We start from the raw sequence: 14056 nt of genomic DNA on the forward strand, positions 1-14056 counted from the left end.
TAGTAGAGATGGGGTTTCTACATTTTGGTTAGGTTGGTCTCAAACTCCCAACCTCAGGTGATCCGCCCGCCTCCGCCTCCCAAAGCGCTGGGATTACAGGCGTGAGCTACCGCGCCCTGCCTGGGGAGGCACTTTTGAGACTAGATACAACTCCTGTTCTTAATCACATTTTTGCTTATTAATTTTAGTAATAATTGATTATTCTGACCTGAAACAATTATAACTTTGGTGGTTGACAAATAGTGATATATATTGTTTTTTGTTTTTATTTGATATGGAGTCCTGCTCTGTCGCCCAAGCTGGAGTGCAGTGGCACGATTTTGGCTCACTGCAACATCTATCTCCTGGGTTCAAGACAGCTGTAAAACTTTTTATTTTTTAAAAATGTTTCTAAAAGATAAAAAATGTTTTTACCTGGAAATTGAGTAAACAAGTTATTTGTATTTGTAAGAAAGGCTATTGGAATGTCTAAAAAGATCTATTCTGGCCAGACACGGTGGCTCACGCTTTGTAATCCCAGCACCCTGGGAGGCCGAGGTGGGTGGATCACCTGAGGTCAGGAGTTCGAGACCAGCTCGGCCATGGCAAAACCGTATCTCTACTAGAAATACAAAAATTAGCCAGGCGTGGTGTTGTGTGCCTATAATCCCCACTACTCAGGAGGCAGGAGAATCGCTTGAACCTGGGAGGCAAAGATTGCAGTTGCACTGAGCTGAGATCATACCACTGCACTTCAACCTGTGCAACAGAGTGAGACTCTGTCTAAAAAAAAAAAAAAAAAGAGAGAGAGAGAGAGAAAGAAAAGAAAAAGAAAAAACAGAAAAAAAGGCTATGCTAAGACCCTGGTTTCTGAAGTTCCACAGTTCCCCTAGTAAATGTTCTGGCTGTGTAGTAACCACACGCATGCGTTTACCACAATCTATCCAACCAATGTCCTCTGCTTGGACATTTGAGTCATTTACAAGATTTTGCAATTACAGATAATCAGTAATGAATAAACTTACACATATGTATTTTCCTGTTGTTGAGGTATATGTATGTTCAGGGTCAATCCCTAGAAGTAGGATTGCTCAAGAGAAGAGTAGATACATATGTGGGGTTTTTTTTTGTTTTGTTGTTTTGGTTTTTTTTGCTTCTGAGATGGAGTCTCATTCTGTTGCCCAGGCTGCAGAGCAGTGGCACAATCTCAGTTCAAGGCAACCTCCACCTCCTGAGATCAAGCCATCCTTCCACCTCAGCCTCCCGAGCAGCTGGGATGACAGGCGCACACTACCATGCCCGGCTAATTTTTCTACTTTCAGTAGAGACAGGGTTTTGCCATGTTGGCCAGGATGGTCTCGAGCTCCTGGGCTTCGGCGATCTTCCTGCCTCCCAAAGTGCTAAGATTACAAGGCGTGAGTCACTACGCCCGGCCTCATTTTTCCTTTCTATTTTTTTTTCTAATTTAAGGTGACTTTTCACTTTCTCACATGCTTTTTGAAAGATATTTTCTTTTCCTTTAGCTTTGTAGGTTTTTGGGAAGGCTTTTCAACAGCCTTTAATTTCCTGACGTTTGCAAAAATTTTGTATGGATGTTGGCTACTTTATTCCAAATCATTCAATTCATAAAATTCTTACTTTGAGTGGCCTTGTCAGTTCTGCCCTCTTTTCTGCAATTTAAAGATTTTTGTTGATGGGGTGGGGGAAAACTTGGCATTTTCTCTTCTCTTTTTTTTCAATTTCCCTTTTCCTTTCACCATCCCACCTTATAACTGATTCTCTCCCAGAAACACTTTCTATGAGGCTGCCACTCCTGGTACCACATGTTTAAGGCTTTTCCCCAAAGCTAGGGCTGTGATCTACCGAGTCCTAACCTGTGTTCAGTATTTTAGACTTGTTCTTTCACATTTCCCCCCTGGAAATTGTGTCTGCGCTTCCTCTCAGTCCTAAACTTCATTCTGCTTTGTCCATCTAATGCTTTAACCTCCCTTTCCTCATACTCCACACCCACAGGCTTATGGTGGTGGCGGGTTACAAACTTTTTCCTCTATTTACAGGTAATTTGAAGTTGCAGTATTCTGCCCTGTATAGTTTTTATTTGTCCTACTAGATTTTATGGTTGTTTTGGGAGAGTGAGGGACAGATTTACAATGAGGTTACCACTATTGTTCCCCAGCCCCAGAAATCTCTGCATGCTTTTCTTTTTTCCTTCCTTCCTTCCTTTTTTTTTTTTTTCGATGGAGTCTGTCACCCAGGCTAGAGTGCAGTGGCACAATCTTGGATCGCTGCAGCCTCTGCCTCCCAGGTTCCAGTGATTCTCCAGCTTCAGCCTCCCGAGTAGCTGGGATTACAGGCATACGCCACCATGCCGGGCTAATTTTTGTATTTTTAGTACAGACGGGGTTTCATCATGTTGACCAGGCTGGTCTTGAACTCCTGACCTCAGGTGATCCACCTGCCTCGGCCTCCCAAAGTGCTGGTATTACAGGTGTGAGCCACCATGTCTGGCCTGTATGCTTTTCTTAATACACAGACACATTTCGGTATCTAATCATGATGAAAATCATTGAAAACTAGCAATAGAAAGGACGTATCTTGGTTGGGTGCAGTGGCTCATGCCTGTAAACCAGCACTTTGGGAGGCTGAGGCTGGCAGATCGCCTGAGGTCAGGAGTTCATGACCAGCCTGGCCAACATGGTGAAACCCTGTCTCTACTAAAAATACAAAAATTAGCCAGGCATGGTAGCACATACCTGTAATCCCAGCTACTCAGGAGGCTGAGGCAGGAGAATTGCTTGAAACCTGGGAGGCGGAGGTTGCAGTAAGCCGAGATCGTGCCATTGCACTCCAGCCTGGGTGACAAGAATGAGACTTCGTCTAAAAAAACAACAAAACAAAACAAACAAACAAATAATAATAATTAGCTGGGCATGGTGGTGCCTGCCTGTAGTCCCAGCTACTTGGGAGGCTGAGGCAGAAGAATCACTTAAGCCCAGTAGGCAGAGGTTGCAGTGAGCTCAGATTGTGCCACTGCACTCCAGCCTGGGCCACAGAGCAAGACTCTCGTCTCAAAAAAAAAAAAAAAACAAAAAACAAAAAACAAAACAAACAAACAAAAAAAACGGAGGTATCTTGTGATCTTGTGGTATAATCAGTGGTTATAAATGATAGTTATAAGTGGAGTTGAGTGTTGAGAATGGTCACAAGATTAGCAAAGGTAACGTGTTGGGCTGGGTGCGGTGGCTCATGCCTGTAATTCCAGCACTTTGGGAGGCTGAGACAGGAGTTCAAGACCAGCCTGGGCAACAAAGTGTGACTTTGTCTTTACAAAAAATAAATGACATTAGCCAGGCATGATGGTGCGCACCTGTGGTCCCAGCTACTCGGAATGCTGAGGTGTGAAGGTTGATTGAGCTGGAGAGGTAGAGGCTGCAGTGAGCCAAGATCACGCCACTGCACTCCAGCCTGGGTGACGGAGTGTAATATACTGTACATTAGTGGCTTTAGATTGTGTCATCGATTTGAACATCAATGTCAAATTTGAGAAAATTGAGAAGCATCTTTTTAAAGATGGAGAGTAAGACAATAAATACTAGTTTTTATGCTGCTACTGCGCAATATAGTATTGGTGATCCTGGCATGGCAATAAAGAAAGAAGTAAGAAATAAGGTATTTGACCAGGCGCCGTGGCTCACGCCTGTAATCCCAGTACTTTGGGAGGCCGAGGTGGATGGATCACCTGAGGTTGGGAGTTCACGACCAGCCTGACCAACATGGAGAAACCCCGTCTCTACTAAAAATACAGTATTAGCAGGTCGTGGTGGTGCCTACCTGTAATCCCAGCTACTTGGGAGGCTGAGGCAGGAGAATCACTTGAACCTGGGAGGCAGAGGTTGTGGTGAGCCGAGATTGTGCCATTGCACTCCAGCCTGGGCAATAAGAGAGAAATTCCGTCAAGAAGGAAGGAAGGAAGGAAGGAAGGAAGGAAGGAAGGAAGGAAGGAAGGGAGGGAGGGAGGGAGGGAGGGAGGGAGGGAGGGAGAGAGGGAGGAAGAAAGAAAGAAAGAAGGAAAGAAAGAAGGTATTTTACATAAAGACTGAAAAGAAATTAAAACCATGTTTGAAGATAATGGCTTAAACAGAAACTCTGCAAATCCTTAGAATAAGGAAGTTCAGGCCAGGTGTAGTGGCTTGTGCCTGTAATCCCAGTGCTTTGGGAGGCTAAGGTCGGAGGATTGCTTGAGCCCAGGAGTTTGAGACAAGCTGGGGCAACATAATGAGATCCCATCTCTACAAAAAATTTAAAAATGAGCCGGGTGTGGTGGTGCATGCCTGTAGTCCTAGCTATTTGGGAGGCTGAGGTGGGAAGGTCACTTGAGCCTGAAGAATTCAAGGCTACAGTGTTATGATCATGCCACTGCATTGCACTCCAGCCTGGGAGACAGAGCAAGACCCTGAGACCCTGTCTCAAAAAACAAAATAAAAAATCCTCACTAAATTGAACACGACATCAACATTCAATAGCCATTCCCCATCTCCTTTGCTAATAAAATTCCAGTTTCTTTGTGTTCCATCCCAGGACCATGATTTATCTAAACTGGTCATTCTTGGTCAATAAGTTTGGCTAAGAATAAATATCGAAATTGGTCACAGCAAATCTATTCTTTTGTTTTTCTTGGCTCACTGCAAACTCTGCCTTCTGGGTTCAAGCAATTCTCTGCTTCAGCCTCCTGAGTAGCTGGGATTACAGGCACCTACCACCACACCCGGCTAATTTTTGTATTTTTAGTAGAGTGGGGTTTCACCATCTTGGCCAAGCTGGTCTTGAACTCCAGACCTACCAATCTACCCAGCTTGGCCTCCCGAAGTGCTGGCTCTGTCACCCAGGCTGGAGTGCAGTGGTGCAATCATGGCTCACTGCAGTCACAACCTCCCTGGGCTCAGATGATTCTCCCACTTTAGCCTCCCAAGTCACTGGGATTAAAGGCACATGCCACCATGCTCAGCTAATTTTTTTTTTTTTTTTTGTAGAGACAGGGTATCCCTACCTTGCCCAGGCTGGTCTTGAACTCCTGGCCTCAAAGGATTCTCCTGCTTCAGTCTCCCAAAGCACTGGGTCTATTATTCCCTTTCTTATTCAAACTTAATTCTGCATTTTCAAGGCCTTGAATTTTCAAATACAGCTTTTTCTTTCCCTGAATTTGTTTGGGATTCAAATACAGCTTTAACTCTCAATTGAAAATTCTATGTTGATGATGTTGAAAAGATTCTCTCCTTTGACCAAAACTTTAGGCAGGTCCCTCTGAGTCCTTTCTGATTAGGCCTGACCTTGGGCTTCCCTCTCTGTCCTTGTAGAATATAGTTTGAAAAAAAAAATCCTACTAAATCATTTTAGCAAAAATTCTCATCTTTGATATCTTATCAACGTAGTTAGCTTCCAGCAATAATCCTATCAAGTCAGTTTAGCCAGAAACCCCTTATCTTTGATGTTTTCTCTTAGTAATTTTCCATCAACTGACCCCATTCTGTTGCTTGGATATACACCTCTACTTGTCTCTGTTAAAATCAGAATCCTATCTCTCTCCCCTACTGCAAGACCCCATTGCAGTAGCTATTGCTGTAGGCCCTATATCTGTGTTCATGCCCTCCTATTGTGCCTTATGATCTTTAGAAAGTGTCATAAATACATTTTTCTTTTCTTTTGAGATGGAGTCTCACTTTGTTGCCCAGGTTGGAGTGCAGTGGCACGATCTGGGCTCACTGCAAGCTCTGCCTCCTGGATTCACACCATTCTCCTGCTTCAGCCCCCCGAGAAGATGGGACTACAGGTGCCCGCCACCACGCCCAGCTAATTTTTTTTTTTTTTTTTTAGTAGAGACGGGGTTTCACCGTGTTAGCCAGGATGGTCTTGATCTCCTGACCTCATGATCCGCCTGCCTCGGCCTCCCAAAGTGCTATGATTACAGGCGTGAGACACGCGCCCGAACATAAATACATTTTTATTTTTTCCTTTGAGACAGGGGCTCACTCTGCCACTCAGGCTGGGTACAGCAGTGCCATCACGGCTTACTGCAGCCTCAACCTCTGAGGCTCAAGCGATCCTTTCATCTCAGCCTCCTAAGTAGCTGGGACCAGAGGTGCACTCCTCCATGCCTGGCTAATTTTTACCCATTTTTTGTAGAGATGGGGTCTATGTTACCCAGGCTGGTCTCGAACTCCTTGGCTCAAGTGATCCATCACCCTCAGCCTCCGAAAATGTTAACATTACAGGTATGAGCCACGATGCCCAGCATACATTTCTCTTTCTTTTCTTTTCTTTTTTTTTTTTGAGACGGAGTCTTGCCCTGTCACGCGGGCTGGAGTGCAATGGTGTGATCTCGGCTCACTGCAACCTCCACCTCTCAGGTTCAAGTGATTCTCCTGCCTCAGCCTCCTGAGTAGCTGGGACTACAGATGCACGCCACCACGCCTGGCTAATTTTTGTATTTTTAGTAGAGACGGGGTTTCACCATATTGGCCAGGATGACCTCGATCTCCTGACCTCATGATCCACCCGCCTTGGCCTCCCAAAGTGCTGGGATTACAGGTGTAAGCTACCGCACCCGGCCCATTTTTTTTTTTTTTTAATTTAATACAGATGGGGTCTTGTTATGCTGCCCAGGCTGGTCTCTTATCTCAGGCTCAAGCAATCTGCCCATCTTGGCCACCCAAAGTGCTGGGATTAAAGGTGTGAGCCACAACGTCTGGCCTACAGTTTTCCTTAACAGTGTTGAATATTAAAAGGATGCTTGAGGCTGGGGCGGGCGAACTGCTTGAGCCCATGAGTTTGAGACCAGCCTGAGCAATACGGCAAAACCCTATCTCTACAAAAATACAACAATTAGCTGGGAGTGGTGGGGCATGCCTGTTGGTCCCAACTACTTGGGAGGCTAAGGCAGGAGGATCCCTTGAACCTGGGAAGTAGAGGTTGCAGTGAGCTGTGATCGTGCCACTGCATTCCAGCCTGAGTAACAGAGCAAAACCCTGTCTCCAAAAAAACAATGCTTGTGATAGAGGAAATTGTTAATAAAAATGCAAGAACTGAAGGAAAATTGAAGATTTATAACTTTCTACTTTAAAGCAAATCCTAGTCACTCAAAGAGGGAAAATATATTCCAATTTCAGTGGGAGAAGAGTAACGAAGCAGCACATAGATCAAAGCCCTAACAAAGGACTATACTACAACAGATCTGGATGATTAATAATCAAGTTTTTTCTGTAAAACCTGGACCTGGATGTTAGCCTACAGTAGAGTTTATATTTAAAAATGCTAGGCTGGGCACGGTGGCTCATGCCTGTAATCTCAACACTTTGGGAGGCCGAGGTGGGCGGATCATGAGGTGAAGAGATAGAGACCATCCTGGCTAACATGGTGAAACCCCGTCTCTACTAAAAATACAAAAAAAATTACCCGGGCGTCGTGGGGGGCGCCTGTAGTCGCAGCTACTCGTGAGGCTGAGGCAGGAGAATGGTGTGAACCCTGGGAGCTTGCAGTGAGCTGAGACTGTGCCACTGCACTCCAGCCTGGGTGACAGAGTGAGACTCCATCTCAAAAAAAGAAAAAAAAAATGCTAGAGAGGGCTGGCCATGGTGGCTCATGCCTATAATCCCAACACTGTGGGAGGCCGAAGTGGGCGGATCACCTGAGGTCGGGAGTTTGAGACCAGCCTGACCAACATGGAGAAACCTTGCCTCTACCAAAAATGCAAAAATCAGCCAGGCGCAGTGGTGCATGCCTGCCGTCCCAGCTACTTGGGAGGCTGAAGCAGGAGAAGCACTTGAAACTGGGAGGTGGAGGTTGTGGTGAGTGGATATCGCGCCATTGCACTCTAGTCTGGGCAACAAGAGTGAAACTCTGTCCCCCCCACAAAAAAAAAAAAAAAAAAAAAAAAAAAAGCTAGAGAGGGCTGGGTGAGGTGGCTCACGCTTATAATTCCAGTGCTTTGGGAGGCTGAGGTGGGAGGATTGCTTGAGGCCAGGAGTTTGAGATCAGCCTGGGCAACACAGCAATACCCTGACTCTACAAAAATAAAAAATAAAAAATGAGCCAGGTGTGGTGCTGCATGTGTGGTCCTGGCTTCTTGGGTGGCTGAGGTGGGAGGATTGCTTGAGTCCAGGAGTTCGAGGCTGCAGTGAGCTATGATCATACTACTGCACTCCAGGCTGGGGGTCAGAGCGAGACTGTCTTAAAAAAAAAATGCTAGAGAAGACAACTTACAGTTACCATTAAACATGACTTGAAACCTCCAGAGGAAGTCCAAAACTAAAATATAACATTCTGAACATACACTAATGCCAAAAGTGCCCAGTTGTATCATTTAATAGCTGAGCCTGTTTTCTCTTTTGTAAAATGAAGTAATACCTACCTTCTACTGTTGAGAATTGAAAATACCATCCACAAAGCAAGCAACACAATCCATAGAGCAGGATCTCAACAAACACAGCTTTTTAACAAAGTTTGCACTTACAGAGAAAAATAAAACCTGTACTGAACCTTTATGAACCGTGAGTTGTCAGCTAAACAAGCCAAAGAATAGTTCCATGTCTAAGCTGCTGTTTATCCTTGTTCAGCTGACATTAAATGGCAGGTCCTAGGGAAGGTTATGAGGTCTGTGTTGTTCCCCTTGGAACTGCCCAGCTCACCCCACCTTCATGTGTTTTTCCCTGTTACTGCCTTTTCTTCAAGTCTGAATAAAACCCTTCAGCTCTCTGTACTTTCTCCAAGATACCAAAAAAAAAAAAAAAAAAAAAAAAAAGATTTTCAAATTAGAGTAAAATTCAGTTTCTACATCTTCTTTCAGATCCTGACCTTTTTAAATAGATTCTAATTGGAACAAAAAACCTTTGTGTCCCTTTTGAAGAAATTTCAGAAATCATGTGATCAAAGGATAAGCAGTTGACTTGCAAATTCACAGCTGCTGGTTGGCAACAGGGCTTCTGTAGTTTGAAAAAAGGTATTCTAAAAATTACCATTGTTTTTGTCATAGTATTTATTTTGATATTCCAAATAATACTAAAAAAGAGTATGACCGTTTAAAAATATAAATATATTAAAAGAGTGTAAGTTTTAAAAAATTAGATAAACATTGCTCTAGATTTTTGTGAAACATAAAATTGTATCTCTATTTTTCTGTGCCTTCTTATGAAAATACAGATGGCACAGCTTTCATATAGCTTTAACAACTTGATTATAAATTGCTTTCAAAAGTAACTTATTTGGATTTTCCATATCCTTTAATGAATTGCAAATATATTAACAGAAAAGACTTTCCCCCTCAAGACTGTACAATTTCTGAAATAAGTCAGTTAAAGCAAAAAGAAGACACAAAATTACATTGTTTCAATGCAAACAGAACACACACTTCACACCCACACTTGCATTTTCCCAGGTTTTCACAAAGAAAATGGGTCACCATATTTCTCAGTGAAGACTCATACTATACTCTGGCTAATCAGAGACTTCCAAACTTTTTTCTTCAAAAAGAGCATTTTTAATAGACTAAATACTGGTTATCACTGAGTTTTTGTTTAAGGTACAACAGCAGCATGGTTCAAATGTTACTTGTAGTTCTTGGAAAAATCAAAAATTTTAAGTGATGAATACAGAAAATGTAGGGACCACCTTTCATTATTTTGAGTACCACTGTTCTCTTGAAAAAATATTCTAACCTTCTAAAATCCCAGAGTTAAGAACCATTTCCAAGGGGAAAAACAAATCCAAGGCCACAGCATAGCTTCTGAACAAGTGTGTGTGCATATATATGTATTAGGTTGGTGCAAAAGTAACTGCAGGTTTTGCCATAAAAGTCATGGCAAAAACCACAATTACTTATGCACCAACCTAATATATGTGTGAAACAGAGAAAAGGATGTCAAACTACTTAATTTAATTTCTGTAAAATAAACTTCTGATGTTTGAAACAAACATTTTGCTTGATCAAAATGTGTTCTTCTTCTGGTTGTTTGATCCCCATTCCATGCAAAAAACAAAACAAAAAAAGAAACTGTAAAAGCCAGAAAGTGTTACAAGGTGGGAAATAAGGCTTCAGATACCTAATGACTTTAAAAGTAGGTATGAGGAAAAATAAAATAGGCCAAGCTTGGGCGGAAACTGTTCCCCAGCCAGCCATTGCCATGGCGTGTCTTACAAAACGATCCTTTTATCCTTGGTCTCAAAAAATCAGTACCAGAAAGACTCTCACCTCTGGCACAGGACATAAATTCCTACTATAAAAAGATAATTATACTTCAGCAAATTATGTTCTAAGCTTAGCTTTCTCCAGGCTTTATAACGCAGAACTCAGGTTGAAGCTTTCTATAAAACTCTAAATGACACTGTTACACAGCACCTTGTGCTTTGCCAATTAAAAATATAAAAGAATCTAAAATTACATATTACAGAACTAATGGATAATACAATAGCATATGTGTTAGAATCCAAGTGCTAGCCTCTGGGAATTTTTCATTACATTTATTTTCTCCCAACTGTTCCTTTTTTTAAAAAAGTATTTTTTTAGACAGTACATATACATAAATTTAGGTAGGGAAATCTGTTAAATATTTCTCTGGCACCTGATACCTAAACACCCTGACTTGAATTAATTTATAATTGTACCTAATCCATATTCAAATGAGATTAACAGTAAATTATAGAAAATTACTGAGTCTACAGGCTAAAATTTTTTTCACATCTTTTGTAATCCACCTTATTTTCACAGCTTGACTAACAAATACAGGTAAGGTTGTCCTTCATCAAATAATCCAAAATAATAACTGTAGGCCTGTCATTCATAAGAAACTATAATTTGTTATATTCTGACATTGGCACTTAATAAAATGTTAACAACTAAAGTTTCTCTAAAATTTCAATACATTACAATAAAGGAGATAAACAATTTAAGACTGTTTAAATCTGTTATGGTGGAATTCCAATAATTATCAATTTATATGCATAATTAAATTCTTAAAATTGTGGCCATTTCCCAAAGACACCAACTGATATTATGACAAACTCAGAAGAGAACCTATCTCCTTCTTAAGAATGTTTCTTCCCCCAAGCTAAAAATTTCCAATATCCTAAACCCAATTCTTAGTAAATGTTTTGGTGACTCACACTACTGAAAAAATCTGAAGCAGAGAGTCAAAAAGAATGGAAAGGATCTCAACCAAAGATAACCGCACATTCTTACACTCTGCTTAAGCAAACACTTAGAAAAGTCAAAGGGATAATGTTTTGAACAAATATAGATTCCAGGTTATGGTACAATTCTGATTATATTAAGGCTTTCACTATCATGATCTCTTAAAGTCTCTACACTTTAGTGTTCTCATTCTGATTGATATGGTGAACTTAAGGGATTATTAAGGGCCTTGTTTTGGCTTCTCAGTGGGGAACCACTCTATCATCTCTGAATGTTAAAGGTGATCCCACAGAGCTCAAAGAGAAGAGGCAATATGGTATGAACCAATTTTAAAGTCTGCAATACCAAGACAACAATGATCAACACTTTGAAGCAAGATGAATAAATTAAAATTCTTGGTTAGACATTAAAGCATTCTTGCCAAGAATAAGTGTACACTGTATGGAGGGATATTTGATTCCTACATACGAATCCCAATATGCCCATTACATTTGTTTATGGGAGACACTGCAAGTTGAAGGTAATTTACATTCCTTGGCAATCAAGTTACTGTTATAGGCAACGTCTTTTATTGTTCCATCTGGCACTTGCAAACACCATTCTTGAAGAACCTAGAAATGACGGTCAGTTACTCTGTTTATCAGGAACAGAACCAAATAAAAACAAATTTTTGAGAAAGCAACCAAGAAATTCTGGTTCATCACTATTTTCCATATCTAATGGTTCCTTCAAGATAAAACATAACTCTTCCTTTCATGATACTTTCCAACAAAGGGAGATTAAAGAAAAACAGAAAAGAAAGTCCCCACCCTACCCCCCATAAATTGTCATTCATACTGGTAAAAGAGCCAGTCTTGTTAGCAGCTAAATATTGCACTGCCTTTCATTCCGTATACAGTCAGGGTCCAATGAAAGTGGCACACTCATGGTATAAGTGATGGATGATGACACCGCCGGCTCAAGAGTAAAGACTCAGTATATGGAGGGACAAGAAACATGTCAGCACTAGTCACACATCCAGTTGTAAAAGTCCGATTTCCAGAAGTTAAAATTCATCACTTTCAGCTGCATGAAGTTGTGTGTCATCCGCATCTGTCATGCTGCTCTCCTGGGATTCATCTGTTCCCACTTTAAAAATAAAACAAAAGTCTACAGTAAGGTTTCTGACAAACATATCCTGTTGGTTCACGAAAACAAGAAAAATTGTATTATATTCAGAGAGATAAAACCCTAAATAAAGGCCCTTAAAAATCCTCATATCCTTTAATAAAATGCAACTCAAGTTTCCTAACTTTGTAATAGGTCTGACATTAGCTTACTGCATTTTACTTTTAAGGTTTTAACTACCAAAACTGCCTCTCCCTAATGGGTTCCTTATTCCTGCCCTAGGAATTACAACTAGCTAGTTCTCTGAGACATTAAAAAAAAAAAAAAATTGACATTTCCCCAACCTCCAATCACTGACTCCACTTTAAGAATACTTCCTGCTAGTCCACAGAAACATAGACTATAACCTTCAGTTTCAAAAGGTTTATGGGGTCTATCTATCTATCTATCTATTAATCAATCAATCATCTATCTCGGTCTGTCACCTAGGCTGGAGTGAAGTGGCACAATCATAGCTCACTGCAGCCTCAAACTCCTGGGCTCAAGTGGTATGATTCTCCTGCCTCAGTCTCCCAAGTAGCTGGGACTATAGATGCATACCACCACATCCAGCTAATTTAAAAAATTTGTTTAGAAGCAGGGTCTCACTGGCTCGTCGTGAAATCCTAGGCTCAAGCAATCCTCCCACCTCAGCCTCCTGAGTAGCTGGGATTACATACACAAGCCATCATGCCTGGCTTATAATTTTTTTTTTTTTTGAGACAGAGTTTCATTCTTGTTATCCAGGTTGGAGTGCAATGGCATGACTTCAGCTCACTGCAACTTCAGCCTCCTGGGTTCAAGCGATTCTCCTGTCTCAGCCTCCCGAGTAGCTGGGATTACAGGTGCCTGCCACCATGCCCAGCTAACTTTTGTATTTTTAGTAGAGATGGGGTTTTACCATGTTGGTCAGCTGGTGTCGATCTCCTGACCTCAGGTGATACACCCACCTCCGCCTCCCAAAGTGCTGGAATTACAGGCCTGAGTCACTGTGCCTGGCCCCGTGGCTTATAATTTTAATTAAAGGTTTTCACCAAGTTTTCTGGAACAAAGGCATCTAATCAGAATTTACCTTGTCAGAAATTTCTCTATTCTCTTATTTAAAAGACTACATTCTTAGGAAGCAAATAAAACACTACTGGTTACATATTCAAACATAAATTGAGGCCCAGGTAAAAATTAGCAATGAATTTATCAAAGTCACACAGCAAACTAGATCCAGAACAGAGACTAATTATCTGACTTTATATGCATTTTGTTATTATATCACCCTGTTCAATTTCCCTAAAAGTTCATTTGGTAACACCACGGTTAGAAAAATAAAATAAAGGAGTAGCCTACAAATCCTTATGCAAAAGGTAACTTTCTAAATACTCAAAATCATATGTGTGATACTTACTGATCTGTTCTTCTTGGGTTATTGGCTCCTCATCATCTGGAAGATAGCGCTTATCAATTGCCTCTTTAATCTGGTTATTGGCTCCTTTAGGATCTAAATCCATAGCCCAAGAGAAATTCATCAGGGCGAGGTGCGTTTGACCTAACTTCTTGTAAACCTAAAAATAAACAGCAATACTACATTTTTCATTAAGTTGTGAGCTTCAACTATAAAATTCTAAATATTTATATATTTATTTATTTTTGAGATGGAGTCTTGCTCTATTGCCCAGGCTAGAGTGCAATGGCGCGATCTTGGCTCACTGCAACCTCTGCCTCCCAGGTTCAAGCAATTCTCCTGCTTTAGTCTCCTGA

General features: G+C 41.3%; 1 protein-coding gene across 14 annotated transcripts in view; it reads right to left on the reverse strand.

The window, feature by feature from the left end:
* Nucleotides 1–9232: 9232 nt before the first annotated feature.
* CDC27 (cell division cycle 27) overlaps nucleotides 9233–14056 on the reverse strand; it is a 67771-nt gene continuing 62947 nt past the window's right edge. For all 14 annotated transcript variants that reach the window (XM_074020054.1, XM_074020052.1, XM_074020050.1 and 11 more), the window contains 2 exons: nucleotides 13704–13860; nucleotides 9233–12286 (listed from right to left, as the gene is read on the reverse strand). In XM_074020054.1, coding sequence (XP_073876155.1) covers nucleotides 12204–12286; nucleotides 13704–13860 — 240 coding nt within the window. In that variant the 3' untranslated portion in view covers nucleotides 9233–12203. The remainder of the gene's footprint in view (nucleotides 12287–13703; nucleotides 13861–14056) is intronic.

This window comes from Macaca fascicularis, chromosome 16 (assembly GCF_037993035.2).
Source record: "Macaca fascicularis isolate 582-1 chromosome 16, T2T-MFA8v1.1".
Taxonomy (NCBI): domain Eukaryota; kingdom Metazoa; phylum Chordata; class Mammalia; order Primates; family Cercopithecidae; genus Macaca; species Macaca fascicularis.